General features: G+C 38.9%; 1 protein-coding gene across 18 annotated transcripts in view; it reads left to right on the top strand.

The window, feature by feature from the left end:
* PLCB4 (phospholipase C beta 4) overlaps nt 1-23033 on the top strand; it is a 419870-nt gene that overhangs the window by 356561 nt on the left and 40276 nt on the right. For all 18 annotated transcript variants that reach the window (XM_033185629.1, XM_033185625.1, XM_033185628.1 and 15 more), the window contains 5 exons: nt 1641-1743; nt 3153-3317; nt 5617-5821; nt 17733-17821; nt 19192-19342. In XM_033185629.1, the coding sequence (XP_033041520.1) occupies nt 1641-1743; nt 3153-3317; nt 5617-5821; nt 17733-17821; nt 19192-19342 (713 nt within the window). The remainder of the gene's footprint in view (nt 1-1640; nt 1744-3152; nt 3318-5616; nt 5822-17732; nt 17822-19191; nt 19343-23033) is intronic.

The raw sequence follows: 23033 nt of genomic DNA, 5'->3' as shown, positions 1-23033 counted from the left end.
TATTTATAGACTTTGATTCTGTCTCATTGATTTATGTGTTTTTCTTTTCTTTTTTTTTTTTTTTTTTTTTTTTTTGAGACAGAGTCTCGCTCTGTCACCCAGGCTGGAGTGCAGTAGCACAATCTCAGCTCTCTGCAAGCTCCGCCTCCTGGGTTCATGCCATTCCCCTGCCTCAGCCTCCCAAGTAGCTGGGACTACAGGCGCCCGCCACCACACCCTGCTAATTTTCTGCATTTTTAGCAGAGATGGGGTTTCACCATGGTCTCGTTCTTCTGACCTCGTGATCCGCCAGCCTCAGCCTCCCAAAGTGCTGGGATTACAGGCGTGAGCCACCGTGCCCAGTGATTTATGTGTTTTTCTTCGTCAGTACCAGACTGTCTTGATTAAATCTTGTAGTTTTGTAGTAAGTTTTGAAATCAAGAAGTGTGAGACACCCAATTTTGTTCTCTCTTTTTACGTTGTTTTGGCTATTCTTGATCCCTTGAGTTTCGATATGAATTTTAGGATTAGCTTGTCAGTTTCTACCAAAACAAGTCAGCTGGGATTTTGATAGAGATTATGCTGAATTCACACATCAATTTCAGAAATATTGCCAGCTTAACAATATGGTCTTCTAACCCATGAAGGCAAGATATCTTCCCATTTATTTAGCTCTTCTTTAATTTTTTTAAACAGTGTTTTGTAGTTTTCAAAGTGTAGGCACTTATTTTTTTAAAAAAGTTTATTCCTAAGTAGTTTATATTTTGCTATTATAAATAGAATTGTTTTCTTAATTTCATTTTTGTATTGTTCATTGTCATTCTATAGAAATACAATTGAATTTTTATATATTTATCTGGTATCCTGCAATAGTGGTGAATTTATTTATTCCAGTATTTTTTTTAGTGGATTCCTTAGATTTTTTTTTAATTTATGGGATCATGTCATCTGTGACTAGAAATAGGTTTACTTCCTTCTTTCCAATTTGGATGCCTTTTAATTCATTTTCTTGCCTAATTGTTTCTACTAGAAATGGGGAAATAATTTATTTTTATTTTCACCTACCTCTAGCTGAAATGTCAGTTTCCTTTGATTGTGAATGTAGACAACAGTCCACAGTCACATTAGTGGTACCCATGACTCTCTCATCACAGACATTGTCATAGTTCATTACTGTTGTTACAGCTGTCTCAAAATATTTTTGTGCTTTGAGATTATTGTCATCCTAATTAGATCTTACCATTAGATCTTATAATTTAATGCATTATTAAAAGTACAATTAATAACAGGTAGAATATCACATATTTTTATATTTTGATAATTGTAGCTAATATAATTGGTTTTTCATTGTTATTCTTTGCATTTTATTTTATACATATAGAGAAAAGCATTTAAAGGGGACCAGGGAATAAAAAAGTTCCAGAGAAGATGATAAGATCAGGAAGTCCTGGATGCCACTAAGCCTGCCACTGAACCAGCAGCTCTTTAAGGTTGTTCATAAGGGCAGGCACGTTCTTTTCCATCCTTAGGACTCTCTGCTTAAAAGCCTAGCTGCTGTGTTACAGATGGAGAAAAGGAAGCATCCATTCATTGTTTCAACTAGCGAGTGTTTTAGTCTTTGTAAAACCTACTAATAAACTTCTGTGCTTTTGTCCTACCAGGTACCTTCTCAAACCAGATTTCATGAGGCGGCCTGATCGAACATTTGACCCCTTCTCTGAAACTCCTGTTGATGGCGTTATTGCAGCCACTTGCTCAGTGCAGGTAAGGCCCCTGCTCATCACAAGGTAGTATAAATGTATATGCAAGTGGTCCTTGAAAGAAATTTTAAAATATTTAATGTTAAATTGCAAGATCTTTGTGCTGCTCACAACCTTGACTTAAGATTCCACCCTCTTTTTAAAAAATGAGACACATTTTTTCACTAGTAAAATTATTAGCTATTTAAAGTGAAAGACACTATCAAAAAAGTACCTACGACATGATTCCGTTTATACAAAATTCTAGAAAATGCAAATTATAGGGACAGAAATTAAATCAGGGCTGGCATTTGAAAAAAGGGCAGGGAGGAATGGGTTACAAAAGGGCACAAAGGAAATGTGGGTGATTATACAAATGTTTATCATCTTAATTATGGAGATAGTTTCACAGATGTGCTCATATGTCCCAACTGATCTAATTGTACATTTTATTTTTTTGTTTTTTATTTTTTGACACCAAGTATCACTCTGTCGCCCAGGCTGGAGTGCAGTGGCACAATCTCAGCTCACTGCAACCTCCACCTCCCAGGTTCAAGTGATTCTCCTGCAGCTGTAGCTGAGATTACAGGTGCCCACCACCACACCTGGCTAATTTTTATATTTTTAGTAGAGATGGGTTTTTACCATGTTGGCCAGGCTGGTCTCGAACTCCTAACCCCAGGTGATCCACCTACCTCAGCCTCCCAAAGTGCTGGGATTACAGGGATGAGCCACCATGCCCGGCCTAATTGTACATTTTAAATGCATATAATTTGTTGTGTGTCAAATATACCTCAAAAAAGCTGGTTCAAATTGTTAGCTAGAAAATAATGTAAACAAAAGACCCTAATAAATGGCTATAGTCATTTAAACACTAAATGAAAAATCGTCTCTCCATAGCTTTATTGTAGATAGACTAACATTGGTCTTTACAAATATGTAAAACTGTCCTAGCTGACCAGTGTCAATATCAGTAACAACAGACAAATTCTAAGTTCACTTTTCTGTGTGTCTCTTTTCAAGACTTCTAAAAGAAATCATTAATAAGTATGGCATGATGGAATTTCAGAGCTATGAAGGGTCTTAGGACATACCTGAATTCATCACTTCACTTCATAGGTGTGGACACTTATGTGAGATGAAGAGGCCATGGACGCTATTTATTTGTGTTATGATTCATATATATTTTTTCTTCGTTCTTTTTCTAGACAGTTCTAGAAGGTAGAACATCTGCTTGAAACAGTTGGGGTCTTTCTGCCTATAGTAGTTGTTCAATAATGTTTTGGTTTAATAGGAATGAATACTTTATTGCCGTAGATAATTGAAATTCCTGCCCCCACCCAAAAGACAGAATTTCTTGCTTTGTGATTACTTTTTGCTACTGATGCTTACACAGAGTTTATTTCTCTTTGCTCTATTTCTGTGCTGCTGCAGGTTATATCAGGTCAATTCTTATCAGATAAGAAAATTGGCACCTATGTAGAAGTGGATATGTATGGGTTGCCCACTGACACCATACGTAAGGAATTCCGAACTCGTATGGTTATGAATAATGGACTAAATCCAGTTTACAATGAAGAGTCATTCGTATTTCGGAAGGTAGGACATTTTCAGCATGTCAAACTTACTCTACTAATTTGGGAACCATGTTTTAGTTCACAGACGCTACACGATACAGAGGCACTTATTCAACCGACAACATCTTCTTTTTCTCTTCTCCTAATGGCTAACTTCTGTAGCTGCCATAGGATCATTGGTTCCATTTGGCCCTGCCCTCCTTTTGGTTCTCCTCTCTCCTTGGAGGAGCCCATCTCCTTCATGGCAATGCCTCAGCTCTGGGTTTGCCATCTTTTAGAATGAGTCCTTGCTGGTGGACACCATCGCGCACTAGAGAGTTCTTCCCTACCCTGGAAGTTACTGGTAACTTACACTATTTCTTCAGCCAAGTAGTCAGGTAAGATGCTGCACTCCAAAATTTAGGTCGGTAGAATCACTGCATGGGTCAGTTGGCATGGTCCTGTCTCCAGAAAGAGTGGTACCTGTTACCTACTTGCAGGTCTTGTCCTTCTTGTGCTGTTGTTAGTGTTTTACTTTTTTCTCCTAATACTGTGTGTTGGATCCTAAAAACAATCACAGCCATTCTTTCCCATGTTCAGTTTTTAATCTCTTACTCACCTTTTCCCTTGGTTTATTTTTTGTCTATTGAAGATGCAGTGGAAAATCCACATGTTGACAGTGCTGTCTCCAAGACTGTTCACTTACCTTTCTTACTTATTCTGTTATCCTGACCAAAATGATTTCTTGCTGCTTCTTTAGGCACAAGATTTCCAGCTGGTTCTGTTCCATTTGTACATCATGCAACACAGATAATCAGCTTCTTGCCTTAACAAAATAGGGATTATCCATTTCAGAATAGAGTAACTGGCTTACAGAAACCAAATGAAGGAAGATCAATGTAGGTTTGATGAAACAGGCCATTTTGACATTTAAGTTTACCCTGGGATGTGAATCCCGTTATCCATGCAACCTTTGCATCCCAGTGTCTTCTTCTCTGTCCCTGTCAGGATATGGTGTAAATTACATACACGGCTGTGATTTGGTTTTTTCCTTCCCTGGTATTTCCAATTTGTTATAGCTGGATGCGCTAGTGTTCTAGCACATACTAACACAGTATGGCTAGTGTTCTTTGGCATAGTGAATAATCCCTATTCACATTTCTAGAAATTGAGAAAGTTGACTCAGGTATTCTTATGTTTTGGGTGAATGAAGAAATACCCAACTTAGTGTTTATATATAATAGTTCTGGCACTAGAAACAAGATGCCAATTCTGAGTCCTTCTCTGTTCTCCGGAAGTTAAGTAGTTTTTTTTCACTGCTAGCAAGTGCTTTAAAAACTTTTTCTTTCTTGTCATTGTTGTATTTTTCACTAATCTCACATGGCAAGAATGACAAAGCCCAACTCTCTATTCACTGCAAAGGGAGCAAGAGAGAGGGAATTGGCTAATTTGCCGTGATTTTTCCTCTTCATCGTCATTAAGCTGGAATTAAATTGTAGCCTCCAGATGTAAAAAGGCAACCATCCATTGTCTAGCTCTAAACATAGCACTCACATCAAGTAAGATGTCCTGGTTGCTTTTAGCCAATAAAAAGGCATTCCTGATTAAACACATTGGATACCCTTTTTGTAATGTTGCTATTTTGTAACTGAATCAGGTTTCTGCCATCTGAACTCAGATTTTATGTTCATTTATTCAGTTTGGGGATGGCAGGAGTAGGTGTCTTAGAATCAAAGTATGTTAATGTTTCTAGCTACCGCATCTTAGTCTATTTGATATCTCAACATTTGCTGGAAACTGAGGAGTCCAGGAAACAAGGAGGACCCAAATTTATATATAAAAGTTATCTCTTTTGCATGAAGCATTTGTTCAGAGATGACCTTTCATATTCTTAAAAACAAACAAATATAGACAGGAGCATGCCAGATATTTGATCACAGGATTAGACCTCAAGATCCCCAATTCCCAGACACCACTCTGTCACTGATATCTCTGAGATCAAGGAAAGTGGCTTGATTTCTCAGTGTGTCGTTTTTCTCATCCATTATATGGGTGGGGACAAAGATCAATCACAAGGGTTGAAGCAGTAATCTTTAACATTCATTTCATCTAACATTTTTCATGAGATAGTTTCCAGGAAACATGTTCCAATTGCTTTTCTTGGTGTCTTGGGCACGGTAGCTCATGCAGTACGTTTTTGGGAATGCAAATTGATCATGGACTTACTTTCAACATCAGGGAACGTTTAAGAACAGCATGGATTTGGTCCACACTCCTTAGAATCGTGGTTCTTGGGCACTGCATTGGAAAAATCAGTGAAAATTCCCGTTCTCTCTTCGCAGGTGATCCTGCCAGACCTGGCTGTCTTGAGAATAGCAGTGTATGATGATAACAACAAGCTGATTGGCCAGAGGATCCTCCCACTTGATGGCCTCCAAGCAGGATACCGACACATTTCCCTTCGAAATGAGGGAAATAAACCATTATCACTGCCAACAATTTTCTGCAATATTGTTCTTAAAACATACGTGCCTGATGGATTTGGAGGTAAGACATTTGGGTACAGAATATGATATAGATGAGGTCCTAGATTATAAGATTATAAAACATCTTGCCCTTCTTTTAAAAAACAATAATAAAACTATCTATTCCTGCTAATGCTGCCAACCCTGATCACCTTGAATACATCAAGAATACATCATAACCTCAGGTTTCATAGTAAGAAATGAAAGTGTAAAGCTAGATTATCGTTAAAGTCCTTTCTTATTTTAAAGTGCTGTAATTTTACATTGTTTATCAATTTCTACAAACACATTTTGTGAACGGTGTACTTACACCAACAGACTAGGGGAAAAAAGACATAAATAAGGTGAAATCATAGATATCTTATCAATAGTATCACTAAAATATTTAAATTGAACTCAGCTATCAACCTGCCTGAATTTTCTTTCAAATCCTTAAGAAAGTTCAATTTCATAAAAAATCCCAGTCATCAATCCACATGCTTTAAGGTAAATCAATGGGAGGAATCCAAAGCTAGATTAAATCATAGGATTTTGCTTACATGCAAACATGTTAACTTTTTATGGTCCCCATCTAAGCAAATAACATTAAAAGAAAGCAAAGATCCTCTACATTGTCAGTCTATTGATCCGTAAGGAAATAGTACAGCAGGATGACAGCATCCGATTAGCCAAGGGTTCAAATCCTCACTCTCCACTGCTGGCTGGGTGACCTTGGGAAGAGGATGTAACCTCTCAAACCCCTCATTTCCTCCCCTCCAAAGTGAAGATAATAATACTACCTCCCTCATAGCATTCTTGTGAGGTGCTTTATCATTAGAGTGCATGACATAGCAAGGCTCAGAAATATATGAGCACATGGGGGTTGATGGGGGGTGTCTGTAGATACAGATATAGTTTCTATACTCTACGGGAACACATCACTATTTTGTTTGGGGAATATGGGATAATTTTGCTGTTTGTTTTTAGTAGTGCATGCTTCTCTGGAGGGCAGATTTTCTGCAACTAATCCACAACTTTAACAGTCTAATATCAGAGTCAAAAAGTAAAATAAGCTATGAGTATTTTTCCATCCCGTAACTCTTAGTCCAGGCTCCTTCCTCCTTTTCCTTTGTCTTTCTTTTTTTTTTTTTTTTTTGAGGCGGAGTCTCGCTCTGCCTCCGGGACTGGAGTGCAGTGGCCGGATCTCAGCTCACTGCAAGCTCCGCCTCCCGGGTTTACGCCATTCTCCTGCCTCAGCCTCCCGAGTAGCTGGGACTACAGGCGCCCGCCACCTCGCCCAGCTAGTTTTTGTATTTTTAGTAGAGACGGGATTTCACCGTGTTAGCCAGGATGGTCTCGATCTCCTGACCTCGTGATCCACCCGTCTCGGCCTCCCAAAGTGCTGGGATTACAGGCTTGAGCCACCGCGCCCGGCCTCCTTTGTCTTTCATAAAAAAAGGAAGCTCATTAGAAGCTACAACATACAGTAATAGAGGTAATAACCCATAAAAAGCCTGGAAAGGGGTGCTGTGAGGCTGGGTAAGAGGATCAGAAGAGGGCACTGGAGACCAGTGGTGGGTTTAGGAGCAGCAGCCCATGGCAAACCTCAGAAACCTGCCAGCAACACAGCACGGTGGTGGCCATGGGGCATCAGCTGATGAGTTAAATCATACTCCACATACTTGAGCTTAGAAAGCAGGAACTGTGGAATACCTCACACATTTTAGAAATAGTGGAGTTAAATCGTACTCCACATACTTGAGCTTAGAAAGCAGGAACTGTGGAATACCTCACACATTTTAGAAATAGTTGTATAAACCCATATGATGGAAGATTTACAAGTTTTACCTCTGCATGGGTTAACTTCCCACTGAAACTCTAATTCATTCTTGGGAACTAAGCCACTCGAATGGAAAAGGGAAAGAAATCATTTGTTTAGCTTCTACTTTATGCCAAGAGCTTTATGTAAAGAGATCCAAAAGCATGAAGTTGTTCAGAATGGATGTAAGCACAGGGAGATCTGTGCGCAGAAACATCTGTATTTACAATGTAGCTTATTAGCAGTGTTGTGTTTAAGTATTGAGCCAAACTAATCTCTTTAATATTAGTCCTGCCAGTATTCTTTCCTAACATGTCATTGTGGCTGCTTGCTTTTTATCAGAAGCATTTGAAATTTCTGTGTACCATTGATGAGATTCTGCAGTCGATGCCTTAATCAGATTTGACATTCAAATACAATTTATTCAAAATTATCTGGTCATCTATTTCATAAGTGAAGAAACCAGGGACAAACATTATGAGGTGTCAGGGTCTTGCCTGTAGATAACAGAAGAAGAATATGAGAACTGTCTTTTTCCAAATCTCTGATCTTCTTTATAGCTTCTTGACTTACTCAAAATATATTTATATTTTCTCTGTTTAGCCACCCCCCCACATTCATATCTCAGTGTATTTATGTGCTGAACCAGTGAGGTAGGAAATCTATAGTCTGTGTTCCCTGAAGTATTGATATTCCCTGTTCATTCCACAGGAACAAGTTCAAAATGAAGCTCAGCACCATCGCACTCAGTGTTTTCTAGAAAAAAAGAATTTTTTAAATTTTTCCTAGAAAACAAAGAAACTCATCAATATACATCATTAGTTTATATTTAGCTAAAGAAAGATAGTGTGGATTTTCATTACTTTGTTCCACAAATATTTTATAAAAAGTTAAGTAGTTAAAATATGTATCAGAGAGCAATTCTGAGAACACAGAGGATCAAATAAGGGTCACTCACAAATCTACTGCCCAGAGACAGCTATTGTTTACTTCCATTCTCATTTTTTCCTGTTTGTTTATTTATTTATTTATTTGAGACAGAGTTTTGCTCTTGTCACCCAGGCTGGAGTGCAATGGTACGATCTCGGCTCACTGCAACCTCCATCTCCTGGGTTCAGGCGATTCTCCTGTCTCAACCTCCCAATAGCCGGGACTACAGGATGTACCACTATGCCCAGCTAATTTTGTATTTTTAGTAGAGACAGGATTTCACCATGTTGACCAGGCTGATCTTGAACTTCTGACCTCAGGTGATCCACTTGCCTCAGCCCCCCAAAGTGCTGGGATTACAGGCGTGAGCCACTGCGCCTGGCCTTTTCTGTTTCGTTTTTAACAAAATTAAATCTTACTATACCGCTCATTTGGAATTCTAATCTGTTTTTTAGAATATGTTTCCATGTCATTAAATATTTTTATATTTTTATTAGCTGTATAGGATTACATTTTATGTTAGCCATAATTGAGTTATGGATAAACACTGAAGTTTTCTTTCTTGGCCCCTCAGGAAACAGAGGCAGGAATTTGAGTGCAACTCCTTCTCCTTCTTGTTTCTATAGCATAAAAACTCTCAAAACTGGCCAGGTGTGGTGGCTTATGCCTGTAATCCCAGCACTTTGGGAAGCTGAGACAGGTGGATCACATGAGGCCAGGAGTTCAAGACCAGCCCGACCAATATGGAAAAACACTGTCTCTACTAAAAATACAAAAATTAGCCAGGCATGGTAGCACGTGCCTGTAATCCCAGCTGCTCCAGAGGCTGAGGCACAAGAATTGATTGTACCTGGGAGGTGGAGGTTGAAGTGAGCTAAGATCACGCCACTGCACTCCAGCCTGGATGACAGACCAAGACTCTGTCTCAAAAACAAAACAAAACAAAACGAAACAAAAACTCCCAAAAGACACAAAGAAATAACAGAGCAGTGATGGTTACCATGAGTTCTGAACCCTTCCTGGCTGTTTCTAAGCAGCCAGGATGCAAAATGTCCAACAATACAGTCTCTTAACTATCAGAAAAAAAAAAAAGGTAACATTTAGGACAGATGATTAGGAGTGAATAATGAAACCTTGGTTTAATTTTTTCAATATTATTTTGCTACAAAACATAAAGAAAAACAACCTTGTCTTTTACTCCCTCTGTCATACACAAATAGAAGTACTAGATTGGGTGCTAGGAGCATTTTTCCTTTGTCAAATCCAATGAGACTTCCGAGTGCTGGGATTATCTTTGCTGCTTTATCTGTAGGTGCCAATGCCACCGTAGATGGCATTTGCCCATTGCAAGGCTTTATCATTGTTAGACACTGCCATTGGAAACAGGAAGCAGTTCCAGGGCTAATGACAATGAAACGAGTGTCAGTATTTCTTTTTCACCCACTGTGGCTTTGGGTGGGTTTTGTCACTTGTGTTTCTTTTATTATTACTGAGTGATAGGGAGGGGAGCAAATAAGAGAGTTGGAGCTTTGCTTCCAGAATCTATGGGGCCTCAGCATTGTATTGAAATATCACTCCCAGCTGTGTTTCGTGAGCCTCCCAGGGCTTTGTTCCTTGGGCAGTGCTGATCATTACTTCTGCAACAATAAATTTTGCCTTCTCTTCTACAAGTATTTTACGTAAGGGAAGACGAAGTGGCCCTGTTTCTTTGTACATTTCCCCTTTCCACCTTCCCTATTATTAAAAATACATCCTGGGGGGTGGGGAGGTGTTTTTTGTTTTCTCTGCCCAGCGTTTTCATAGGGCTGCTTTCCAACCATTTTCACAAAGATAGTTGGCTGTTTCTTATATCAGATGTTTCCAAAGGAAGAATGTTCTTAATTAAGATGCCATTCCTGGGAAATAATCTCAGGACTTCCTGATGCAATTTAAACTTGTTCCATCTGTCCTCTTCCTTCCGGGGGCTAAAATGTCATATTCTATTAAATGTTTGTTGAAAAACCCAGTTGCATATTCACAATGATATCTTTCTTATGGCCCTTTCTGAACTACAGAAAATATTAGACTTCAAGAAGAAAAGCTCTGGAGAGGAAGGGGGCAGAATAGATTATGGTAAAATACATTGGAAATTGCTAGACTAAGCAAATTTAAACAGGCTTATCTATTGCATGATTCCTGGGATGTACGGTAAATGCCCAAGGGATGGAGAGAACATAAGCATTTCCCAATCTTATTTGACCACAGGATCTTGTTGCCCAAGCACCTACTGTGTTTTCTACCATTCTAGGAAATGCAGTTTGAGAAATGCTTAATCTTTTGGTAGGAACCCAAAGGACTAAGACAAAATCATAGATTTGGGATTTGCCTTTCTTTATCAGCACCACATTGCAGCTGATTGGGGAACAAGTATTTTTCTTCTGCCTGTACCTCTTGGTAAGTTAGAAATAGTAGAGCGGAACAGGAGGGAACCTGGGCCAGGAGTGAACACATAGGGGTGGGGAGGGGGAGTGTAAGTGCCATGGGCTGGCAGTGCTCACCACTGAGGCACTCAATGATTTGAAAAGCGTTGGTTAAACAAACAAAAATCAACCGAGTTCTCCTGAAAAGTGAGTAAGCATATGGAAGTCTGTACTAAGGAATTGCTATCTTCATTTCCATTCTTAGAGACACCTAAATTGATGCTTTCAACTCTGTTTGAAAGTCAGGAAGCATGGGAGGGAGGAAGGGAGGGGAAAAGCAGGGCATACATGGAAAGTCTTTACTAGGAGAGACCAGCTTCATGGAAATGGCATTATGCCCAGAAATAGATGGTGTTTTTAAAAACACACATAAGTAAAGCTTTAAGTTAAGTCTTAATGAAAGAACCAAATCAGAAAAAGCAGACTGGTTTCTTTTTAAAAAGAGAGGTTCTGGAGCCCCTGCTGGGGCCTCCAAGAATCTAGGGTGTTTTAGGCCACCCTTGTGGGTTCTGCAGAGTCAGGAGTTTGCATGCATCCATCTTTACCCTGTTAGATGTACACTGTGGCTCCCTTCTAGCAAGGCCTACTCACCTGCCAGTGGATGCTAATCAGCACTGAAAATGAATTATTGTCGCAGTGATTTATCCTGTGGAACTCTAAACTAAATGGGAAATAGGCAGCCACAGTATTCCCCAATAAAAGGAAGGAAGTCCAATGAAATGTCATATTGGCACCAAAGAAAGATACTGGGTTTACTTGAATATGCAAAACTTTGGCCAAGAATATACCCGATGTATTTAACCACTTCCTTAAGTTATTTTTCTGAGCTGAAGCAAGGAAAAAGTAAATACCATTTTTCAAGTATAGTTACACAAGTAGGTAAGTGTGAGATATTTGAGGTACAGCTTTTCATTCTCTGATTACAGGTTATTTTAAATGTGGCTATTAAAAATCAATTTCCTTTTTTGATATGCAGCACTCTTCATATCTACCTATCCGTATGTCTCACATGTGTGTGTCCCTGGCCAGTGGAGAAACTGAATTACAATGAAAAATTATCTTAAAGATGCCAAGACGGGCCTTGGCTCCCTGATGCTGAGCCCTTTGCACTTCGGCAGAAAATTTTTGTCAGAACTGTCCCCGGTATTCAAATGCCATTCTTCTGCATTGATCTATAACTCCAGCTACAGAATGAACACCTGCCACCACAGGACCAAATTAAACATCCTAGAAAGGGATATCCAATCTTTTGGCTTCACTGGGCCACATTGGAAGAATAAGAATTGTCTTGAGCCACACATAAAACATACTAACATTAACGATAGCTGATGAGCTAAAAAAATAAAATAAAATAAATTTAAAAATTAAAAATTAAAAAAAGTTTGTGCATAATTCTCATAATATTTTAGGAAAGTTCACAAATTAGTGTTGAACCACATTCAAAGCCATCCTAGAACACATGTGGCCTGTGGGCCATGGATTGGACATGCTTGTCCTAGAAGTATCTACTTTGTTATTTGAAATTGCTAGGAATGAAGCATCCATTTCAAATAGCCTGCTAACTTTAGCCTTGCTCAAGGCATTTAGTCCTGTTGTAATCTATTTTTTGTCTTATCTGATTTAATTTGAACAAATCTTACTTTACACTTTTCATATTTTTGTTGCATTTTGTTCAAGAACATTATATTGCATTATTATTGTATATTGTAATTTCTTAAAGGTAAAGAAAGACAGAATCTAACTGCAAATAAAACTTCTCAAATAAGACGTTTCAGAAAATAAGATCCAAATAAGGTAGGATGTTAGGATCTAGCATCATATGTCCCTAATAGTGTCTAGATTTGTTAATATTGGTAATTCAAGATAGATTTAAGCAATGATATTTATCCAGCTAATGGATAAATCTTCAACAGGCTCTGATTTTGTTGTATCATTTAGGTGACATCTACATGATCCTATAGCAGATGGCTGACGAGAGCATCTCAGACAGCTTGGCTGTGACAAACAAGGCAGTATGTGGATTCAGCTAGGTCAGGATTGTGTAGAATCAGCCCTAGAAGCTGAGACCAAGACATTGTGGCATAAACAGGAGGAAAACCACTGGGATTCTAGCAGGAGGTCTCCAGGGGCTGCTGGACCCTCCATGGTCCTAATGATAAAGCCTGCCTTGTACACTTAAGCACATGACTTTGTGTGGAAGATGCATCCCCAAGAATTTAAGTAGTGAATTTTTTTCCCCTCAATTACTGTGGCAATCAAATGTACAGTTGTCTTGTTCTCCCTCTGCACTAGTTTCCTAGCACTACTGTAACAACCGCAAACTGGGTGGTTTAAAACAACAGAGATTTATGGAGGCTAGAAGCCTGAGACTAAGGGGTGGGCAGGACTATGCCCCCTCTGAAGGCTCTTGGGAAGAATCCTTCCTAGCCTCTTTCTGGCTTCTGGTGGCTCCAGACAGTCCTTGGCATTCCTTGGCTTGAAGCTGCACCACTCCAGTCTCTGCCTCTGTTGTCACATGGCCTTCTTCCCTGTGACTCCATGTTCTCTCCCTTCTTATAGCAATACTAGTGATTGGATTTAGGGCCCACCCTCATCTAGTATGATCTCATTTCAGTCCTCTTCTAAAACCTAAGCAAAGACCCTATTTATAAATAACAATCACGTTCTGAAGTTCTAGGTAAATGGAAGTTTTGGTGGACACTATTCAATCTACTCCACCCTCTTAATTCTGCTTTTAATTTTTATTTTGTATTATTTTTGAGACAGAGTCTTGCTCTGTCACCCAGTCTGCAGTGCAGTGGCATGATCTCAGCTTACTGCAACCTCCACTTCCCAGGTTCAAGCAATTCTACTGCCTCATCCTCCCGAGTAGCTGGGATTACAGGTGTGCACCACCGCACGCAGCTAATTTGTGTGTGTGTGTGTGTGTGTGTGTGTGTAATTTTAGTAAAGATGGGATTTCACCATGTTAACCAGGCTGGTCTCAAACTCCTGACCTCAAATGATCCACCCACCTCGGCCTCCCAAAGTACTGGGATTACAGGCGTGAACCACCGTGCCCAGCCTCTGCTTTATGTTCTTAGTACTCCCTCCATTCACCATTCTTCAATAACTATTTTAAAGCTTATTAAGATTAAATTTTGTTAAGAATGCCTATCAGGCATATAAGTTATATAAACTGCTATATTATTTAACTGAACCATGAACTTTCTGATAAAATGACAAAGAAATCATTTTTTGTACTAAGATATTCCTAAATCCATCTTTTTATAGAAAAATTGAAAGCCCATCTGAGTGTCTACCAGTGGGGAATAGTTTGATATAGAAAATCAATGTGACATTACCCATTTACTAAAAATAGTTTTCAGAACTATGAAGATATAATATATGCATCAATGAAAAAGCAGGTTATATAACTCTAAATAAACCGTGGAAAAAATGTATTCATGTGCAAAAATTACACAAAAGTATACAAAACTGCTTGGTTAGGATAGAAGGATCATTTCATTCTTTAATGTCTTTCTTTATTGATTCTGTAACTTGTTTTAAGTAATTAAAGTATTATCTGTTATTCCTATGGAAAAGACTACCAGTTATTCCTCAAAAATGCCATATACTCTCTACAGGCCTCCAGAATGATTACATGCCATTAAAAATTAGCGAGTGTTTCCTACCCACCCAGTCCTGTGTGTTATCACTGAAATGGGCCATTGGGATTGGATACTTGACAAAACATATCCGACGTGGGAGTGTACAGAGAAGCACAGACCAAGTATAGCTCCTGCAAAGAAGGGCAGAAAAGTTTCATGGATACAAGTTAAACCTCACTCTGCCTCATAATGGTGTGGACAAGTGGCAGGAAGAGGCATTTGGGAGTCAGGCACAAAGAGTTGCGCTAAAAATCTAGGTTGGTCAAATTGTGTCCTCATGTGCTGAAGGACCTTAGTCATGCCCGCTTCATGGCATCCTGATGATGATGACAAAGCCATGTGGTTCTCCTAACACAGCATCACCTCGTGGGTGACCAGTGACCACAGGGCAAAGGGATGCTGAGTAGAAAGGACATGAATTGGCATCAGAGGAGTCTTCTGAACGTTGCATTTCCTCTCTAAGCAATGAAGGTAAACCCTGTGTCTCCTCCAGACACTACTGACTGAAGAGAGATGTCAGCACCATCAGCACCACTAAAAGTAATGTTGGGAGCCAAAGTGTTGCCATGAGATTCACCGAATGGTTGTGAAGAGAGATAGCAGCAGTATGATGCAGAGATCGAGCTGCCACCTCCTGAACCTACTTAAGGATCTTAGCATCACAACAAGTGGGGCAACCAGCCTTTATATCCCTCAATGCGATGCATATAAAGTCACAGCACCTCATAGAAGTACCCTTAATGAAAGATGTCAAGAGGGATTGCTGTAGATTAAAATTGACTTAAGAGCCATAATTATCAGAGACATAGTATGAAATTTGGTACCTTGATTCAAACAATGTAACTATAAATAGGGGAAATATTAAGATGGACTGTGTATTATATCATAGTAAAGAATTATGCCAATTTTGTTGGATACAGCATTGGGATGGTTGGCTCCAAATTAAATTTAGAGCTGCAGAGACAAGTTATTAGGAATTAAATGTTCTGATATATGGAATTCACCTTAATATATTTCAATAGAGAGGAAAGAGAAAAAATGAAAGGAATATAAAGGAAATGTGGCAAACAAATGTTTATAATTGTTGGGTTGTCATCATAAATATATGAGCGGTTATTGTACTTTTCTCTCCACTTTTGTGTATACTTGAAATGTTTTATAACAAAGAGTTTAAAATAGATAAATAAATTCCTAGAATATTAACTTGCCAAAAATGGTTGTCTGTGATTTTTTTTTTCCTGAGCAAGATTTAAGAGCTAATTTTTCCACAGCTGTTGTTGAGAGGCAAAGAGTTCTTTGGGATCATGGGTGATAAAAACAGACCTTCTCACATGCCACTGGTGGGAGAATCAATTGATGCAATTTTGGTGGAGTGCAATTTGGCAATAACTACCATAGGACAAATACCCTTACCCATCATTGTAACTTCTAAGAATCTATTCTATAAACATATGTAGAGGTATGCTATGAAATGCTCAAAGGCATTCCCTACAATGAATGTTCAATGACATTCACTACAATGATACTTTAATAGCAAAGAACTGAAAGGGCAAGCTGTCTACCAATAGGCAACTGGAAATTATTATAAGAAATTATCTTCATATTATAATTAATTATAAGAAATTATCACCATTCAGAGAATGGAAAGTTTAAGCAGCCCTTATAAATAATGTATTAGAGCTATATTGCCAATATGAGATTGTTTCCCAAGATATCTGACATTAAAAAATGGTGCAGAAAACTATGAACCCATTTGGAGTTTTAAAAAATGTCTGAATGGATACAAGAAATGGATAATAATAGTTACCTTCTGGGCATAGGATTAGCAGGAGAGAAAGTTTTCACTTTTCATTTTATATATTTGAATGTTTACCACGTGCAGATGTTATTTTATTTATTTATTTATTTATTTATTTATTTATTTATTTTTCTGAGACGGAATCTCACTCTGTCACCCAGCCTGGAGTGCAATGGCACGATCTCTGCTCATTGCAACCTCCGCCTCCTGGGTTCAAGTGATTCTCCTGCCTCAGCTTCCCAAGTAGCTGAGATTACAGGCATGCACCACCAAGCTCGGCTAATGTTTGTATTTTTAGTAGAGACAGGGTTTTTCCATGTTGCTCAGGCTGGTCTTGAACTCCTGACCTCAGGTGATCCAACCGTCTCCCCCTCCCAAAGTACTGGGATTACAGGCGTGAGCCACTGCCTCTGGCCAACCATGTGCAAATGTTATTTTCTGTTATAAAAAGGAAAAGAAAAAAAATTGAAACCAAGAGAATTATGTGCCCTAAGTACTAAGAATGTTATCTTAAGAATTATCCTAAGATTGTAATTAGGAAGGTGATTCTGTTAGGGAAAATTTATAAACTTACACAGTATTTTAAATGTATAAATTATGGAGGATTTCAAGTTAACAAGAATAATTTTTCCTTCTATAGTAAGAGTAAATTATACACAATTATATGCAACTCTGAAAGTACTTTGAAATCTTCAAATGACATTAATATAAAATATGAAATTCTACTGTCTTTTAAGTTCAGGTTATACCTGAAAAAACACTAGAGAAAGATTTCATTTTGTCTACCATGGAACCAAAATTGACTTTGAACATGTATTATCCTTCTGTATTGAAAAATAAGACCTACGTGCCTCAGGTACTTTTTATGTTCATCATCTCATTGAATTATCACGATTATTCTGCAGGGCAGGTGGTATCGTTCCTAATTTCCAGATAAAGAAACTGAGGCTGGGGACATTAATCAACATGCTGAAAGTCACACACAAGTGAAAAAACAGTCAAGAACCCACACACTTCATTCGGTTTGTCCTGACACTCTGCCTCTTTCATATCAGGAAAAACTAAAGGGAAAAAAGAGACAATAAAAACATCCTCTGGTCTTTGGCCCTTGCTTTTACTCCTTTCTTGTTTTCTGCAACTAGCTGTGCCTTCCTCAGTGTGTCTTATGTCCTAGGAAAAGATTGTTAACCGAAAGCACAACAGGTATCCAGGATTGTAGTTTATTAAACAGAGTTTTCTTGAATATTTTCAGGAAAACAGAGAATTAACAGCTCATTGGGTTTTTTCTTTTTCCCTAGATATTGTGGATGCTTTATCAGATCCAAAGAAATTTCTCTCAATTACAGAAAAGAGAGCAGACCAAATGAGAGCTATGGGAATTGAAACTGTAAGTAGAAATGGTTGATTAAAGATGGCTAAGTTGTGGGAGTTTGATTATCAAACAGTGTTTACAAAAGCAAGATAAAGATATGAATTAGCAAATTTAAGGAGTAATGAATTAGCCATTTTAAAACTGAGCTCATCAATTCAACAATAGTTGACTTTCTACAAAAGTGTGGCATGTTTAATAAAATGTGACTACCATCAGAAAAATCCACTTCATCATCAGTGGCTTAACTCACATCTGGGGACCCCTTCCCCATTAGAAAGAAAATGAAAAACATTTTGTTATGCTTTTAGGAAAGTTTAAAATGTAGGTGGAGCATTTCTAATCAGAAAATCCAACATCTGAAATGTTCCAAAATTCAAAAAATTCACTTTTTGAGTGCTGTCATGAGATGGTCATACCTTTGCTTTTTAAAGTTTCACTGTGCATAAACTTTCTTTCATGAACAAAATTACTAAAAATATTGTATAAAATTACCTTCAGGCTGTGTGTAAGAAGTATATAAAACATTAATGAATTTTCTGTTTAGACTTGGGTCCCTTCCCCAAGATACCTCATTATGTATATGCAAATGTTCCAAAATCTGATATCCAAAACATTTCTGGTCCTAAGCATTTTAGATAAGGAATATTCAAACTGTACTGTACAGGACGTTTCTGTGATACACTAAAATACCAGTTATCCCAGTTTAGTGAATTAATGATAATTGCTTTTTATTTTTAGTTATTTATTTTTTAACAGATAGGATCTCACTGTGTTGCCCAGGTTAGAGTGCAGTAGTGTGATCATAGCTCACTATGAACTTAAACTCCTGGGCTCAAGCCATCCCTCCACCTCAGCCTCCTGAGCAGTTGGGACTACAGATGTGTGCCACTGTACCTGGCTACTGTTTTTACTTTTTTTGTCAAAACAGGGTCTCACTCTGTAGCCTAAGTTGGTGTCAAAGTCTTGGCCTCAAGCAGTCCTCCCACCTTGACCTGCCAAAGCATTGAAATTACTGGTGTGAACTACCATGCACAGTCAAAATGGCATTTATTACTGATTTTCCACTGTTTTCCAGCCTTGCATCCTAACCTTCTCCCGTTCCAGTGCACATGTGGGTTGTTTCTTTGTTTTTAAATGTTCTCTTTACCAAACTCCTCAGTTTGGAATGGATGTAGCATCTCTCCAATAGCTAGAAAAAGAGAAAGTATTCTCTGCTTGTTAAGAAGTTGGATCTTCTTTCCTTGGCTGGATCCTTTGCCTTTAAGAGAGTAGAAGTCTAGGAAGGGTATAGTAGAAGTTTACTGGATTCAGTAAAATAAAGAATGTACAAGATAGTTGACCTTGAGTGACATTCATTTGGGTCAATGTAAATGTTTCTGTTCTAGAGTGACATAGCCGATGTGCCCAGTGACACTTCCAAAAATGACAAGAAAGGAAAGGCCAACACCACCAAAGCAAACGTGACCCCTCAGAGTAGCTCTGAGCTCAGACCAACCACCACAGCTGCCCTGGCCTCTGGTGTGGAAGCCAAGAAAGGTGAGAGAGAGCCATTGGGCTCCTTTTCTTCTGCACCCACCTTGATTACACAGGGTACAATATCTACAACTTTAGGAAATATATAAATTCTAAGTTCTTTGTGGGAAAGAACCTTTTACACAGTGATGTTAACTGATTCATCCCCACTCTCTTCCAGACCCTCCCATAGGTACTTATCTGGACAGGCAGTGGGCTCATGAACCAACAGAGTTATCACTATTGGACATTTCTAAATTCTCATACTGATCATTTCCCCCCATAAGTAGATGTTTAGCACCCATGATTATTTTTTTGTAAAGTTATCAAATGAGCACTTGAAGGCCAATTCCATGTGGTTACCTCTGGATGAAAAGAAAGATCATTAAGAGGTGTCATCAGCCAATGTGTAGGGAAACAACTGTGCTGGTTAATTGGTTTCCATTCTAATTGGTCAGACATCCCTTGATTGGGTGGGGCCCATTCCATATTGGAGGGAAAGGGAGCAGGGAGAATGCTGATAGGGAGTGGCAAGGAGTTCATCTTTCCTGTTCTGGAAAGAATTCTGGGGTCACCCTGAGAAGGTCATGGGAAATGAGTCAAAGAAGTATTTTAAGAAAATTATAGTCTTGGCAGAAGAATTCATTGAAAGTGGGCATGCTAAGGGCAAGGTAAGAATTATGACACTCATGCTTCTGTTATAACACACCTATCACATTGTGTTAATAGAGTATTAACAACCAGAGAATGAGGTTATTGCAGGTGAGACCACACCTCATCATCAGTGTGTCCCTGGAACCATGCCTAGTTAAGATATAGTAATCTATTTTCTTGGGAAGTAAAGGGCTGTTTAACGAATGATAGGGACAAGGAAGTCTGGATTAAGTTGGAAATTGTCAAAAGGAAGAATAGAAATAAGTTGGCAGCTTGGATATGGGCCTTAGGGAGAAAGGGGCTTTGTGGTAACTCAGACTGCATGGACAAATCCCAGAGACAGATGGTACCATTGAGAGAAGTAGAGGAGTTAGGAGGAGGAGCTGCTTTTGGTAAAGAAGATGATTTTGGTCCTATATATCACTGAGGTCAAGCTGTTGCTGATACATTTGGGCAGAAATATGCAATTAACAAATCTATGCCAGGTAGAGAAGAAGAAGGAGGGATAGAGAAACAGAGTAAGCGTACTTAGAAGGCAGAATGAATGGGAAAAAAGAAAAAAGAGAGGTCTGTGTTCTAAGAAGAATTAGTTTTGAAAAGATGCTGTAGATAAGTCCAGAGAAGTGAGGACTACAAAATTATTGTTGAACCAGGAATGATTGAATGATGAAGGTAGAAACACGGTTAGAAAAATGTGAGACATAATTTAAGACATAAGATGGTTGTTCTGGAGGACAGTAGCATGTTGGTAGGAACTAATAAAGGAAAACAAGGAAAATGCAAAAGAGAGTACATGGTAAAACAAGACCATAAGGAAGATCTGAATCAACAAAATGGGTGAAATTCAGCTGGATAAGGAAGGAAGAGATATGTTCTATCTGAACCAAGAAGAATGATGAGTGAATAGAAGTTTCAGGATAGACAGGAAGAATTCTGACAGATGGTGTATTAGTCAGCTTATGCTGCATGACATATGACCTCAAATTTTAGTAGCTTAAGACATTGAGATCATGTTTCACTGGGTTGGTTGGTCTAAACTGGCTTGGCTAATCTCTGTGTCTTGTTATGCACCTGTGATCAGCTGATAGGTTGACTGGAAGGTAGATGTGGGATGACCTTATGCACACATCTGTCATTTGGCAAGTTGTTTCATATCATCCTGAAGCCTGAGCAGGCTTATTCATATGGTACTCCCTGAGTTTAAAGAGCAGCCCTTTTCCAGCCTCTGCTGGTATATCATTGACCATAGCAGGTCACAAAGTGAACCAATATTCAAGGGGTAAAGAAGTAGACTCTACCTCTTGATTAGAGGGGAAATAAATAGTGGTCATTTTTGTAGTATAACATAGATAGATTCTATCTGATCTAAGAAGTTGGTTAGGTGGCTGCTCTCTGCTGAGAAAGGTAGAGGTAGAACTGAAAAACAACAGTATGGAAAAGCTTTGGAGTTGCCACTGACTGGAATAGAACGATCCACAAGAAATAAGGAGGAGGTCTGCCACAGAGCACACAGGACCTTGGTGAGGGTTGGTGGTGTGTATTAAGTTGATGTAGCTTGATCTCATTACTTCTTCAGCAGTGCCCAGAAACTCAGCAACAACTATGGACAAAGTACAGCTTAGGGAATTGCAAGCCTGAAATTATCATAATGTGTATGGTCTGGGACCAAAAGATTGAAGAGCATTAAGTTATGACATTGTAACAGTGGGCTATTGCTGTGTAACAAGCAACTGCAAAAGTCAGAAATTTAAATAAAGTAAGCATGTATTATAGCTCATGAGGTTGTCTGGGTGGCTTTTCTGGTAACGGGTGGATTAGTATCAGTGACTCAGCTAATCTTAGCTATGCTTATTCAAATGTTTGGGGTTCAGCTAAGGTGTCATTGGCTGGGACAAGTGGGCTGTCTTCCTTGTGAACTCTCATCTTTCATCAGCTTAGCCTGGGCTTGTTCACATGGCAGTTGTAATATTCTAAAATGGAGGTGAAAGTACAGATGCTCCTTGACTTATGACAGAGTTACATCCTCATAAGCTGAACATATCGTTAAGTCAAAAATGTATTTAATACCTAAGCTACTGGACATCATAACTTAGCTTAGTCTAGCCTATTTAAAATGTGCTCAGAACACCTACATTAGTCTACAGTTGGGCAAAATCATCTAACACAAAGCCTATTTTATAATGAAGTGTTAAATATTTCATGTAACTTATTAAGTGCAGTACACTGTAGAGTATACAGCTGACTGAGAGCTGAGGCTTGCTGCAGCCCCAGTGCATATCTCTAGCTTAGGAAAAGATCAAAATTCACAATTCAACATATGCTTTCTACTGAATGCATATCACTTTTTCATCATCGCAAAGTTGAACCACTGTAAGTTGGGGACCATCTGTATGTCAGGTTCCTTGATGAGTCCTAGACTTAGAACTGGCATGACATCCTTTCCACTACTTTCCATCATCTCAAGCAAGTCACATGGCCCAGCCCAGATTCAAGAGTTGGGGAAACAGATTCCACACCTTGATGGGAGGAGTTCCAAAGTCACATGTAAGTAGGTGTGGAAACAGGGAGCGGTGGAATTTTTTGGCCATTTTTGCACTCAGTCTGCCACCCTGATCATAATTTATAGGTTAATGTTCCAGGGGGGTAGATACTAGAGGAGAGAGACTTTGCTAGGAAAGGAAAAGGTTAAAGGGAACCAGAAACAAGATGAAAGTAAAAAGCTTGCTTGGTAGGTGTGAGGGAGTGAGTGAAGTTGGCAGGATAAAGATTGCAGTCAGAAAGAGGTACCTCTAAGTACATATCTTGGAGGAGGGGCAGTTGCAAGCAGTGTTAACATCCCATTTACAACTGTCAGTGGGAGGTGAGGTAAAGTGGAGATGAAGATTTCTAGAATGGAAGGCATCATGGAAATAGAAAGGAAAGTCACCCAGCATATTCTTCTCATGCATATTGAATCACTATGTCGGATGTCTGGGAGTGCCTGCATAGGAAAACCACAAGTCAGATACTGAAGTTCATGGGGCAGGGCAGTGTGTGACCTAGAAGGACACATGTGGAGGTA

The sequence above is a fragment of the Trachypithecus francoisi genome, unplaced genomic scaffold (assembly GCF_009764315.1).
Source record: "Trachypithecus francoisi isolate TF-2019V2 unplaced genomic scaffold, Tfra_2.0 Lachesis_group21, whole genome shotgun sequence".
Taxonomy (NCBI): Eukaryota; Metazoa; Chordata; class Mammalia; order Primates; family Cercopithecidae; genus Trachypithecus; species Trachypithecus francoisi.
The sequence above is the reverse complement of the archived record's forward strand: the minus strand, read 5'-3'. Positions and strand labels throughout refer to the sequence as shown.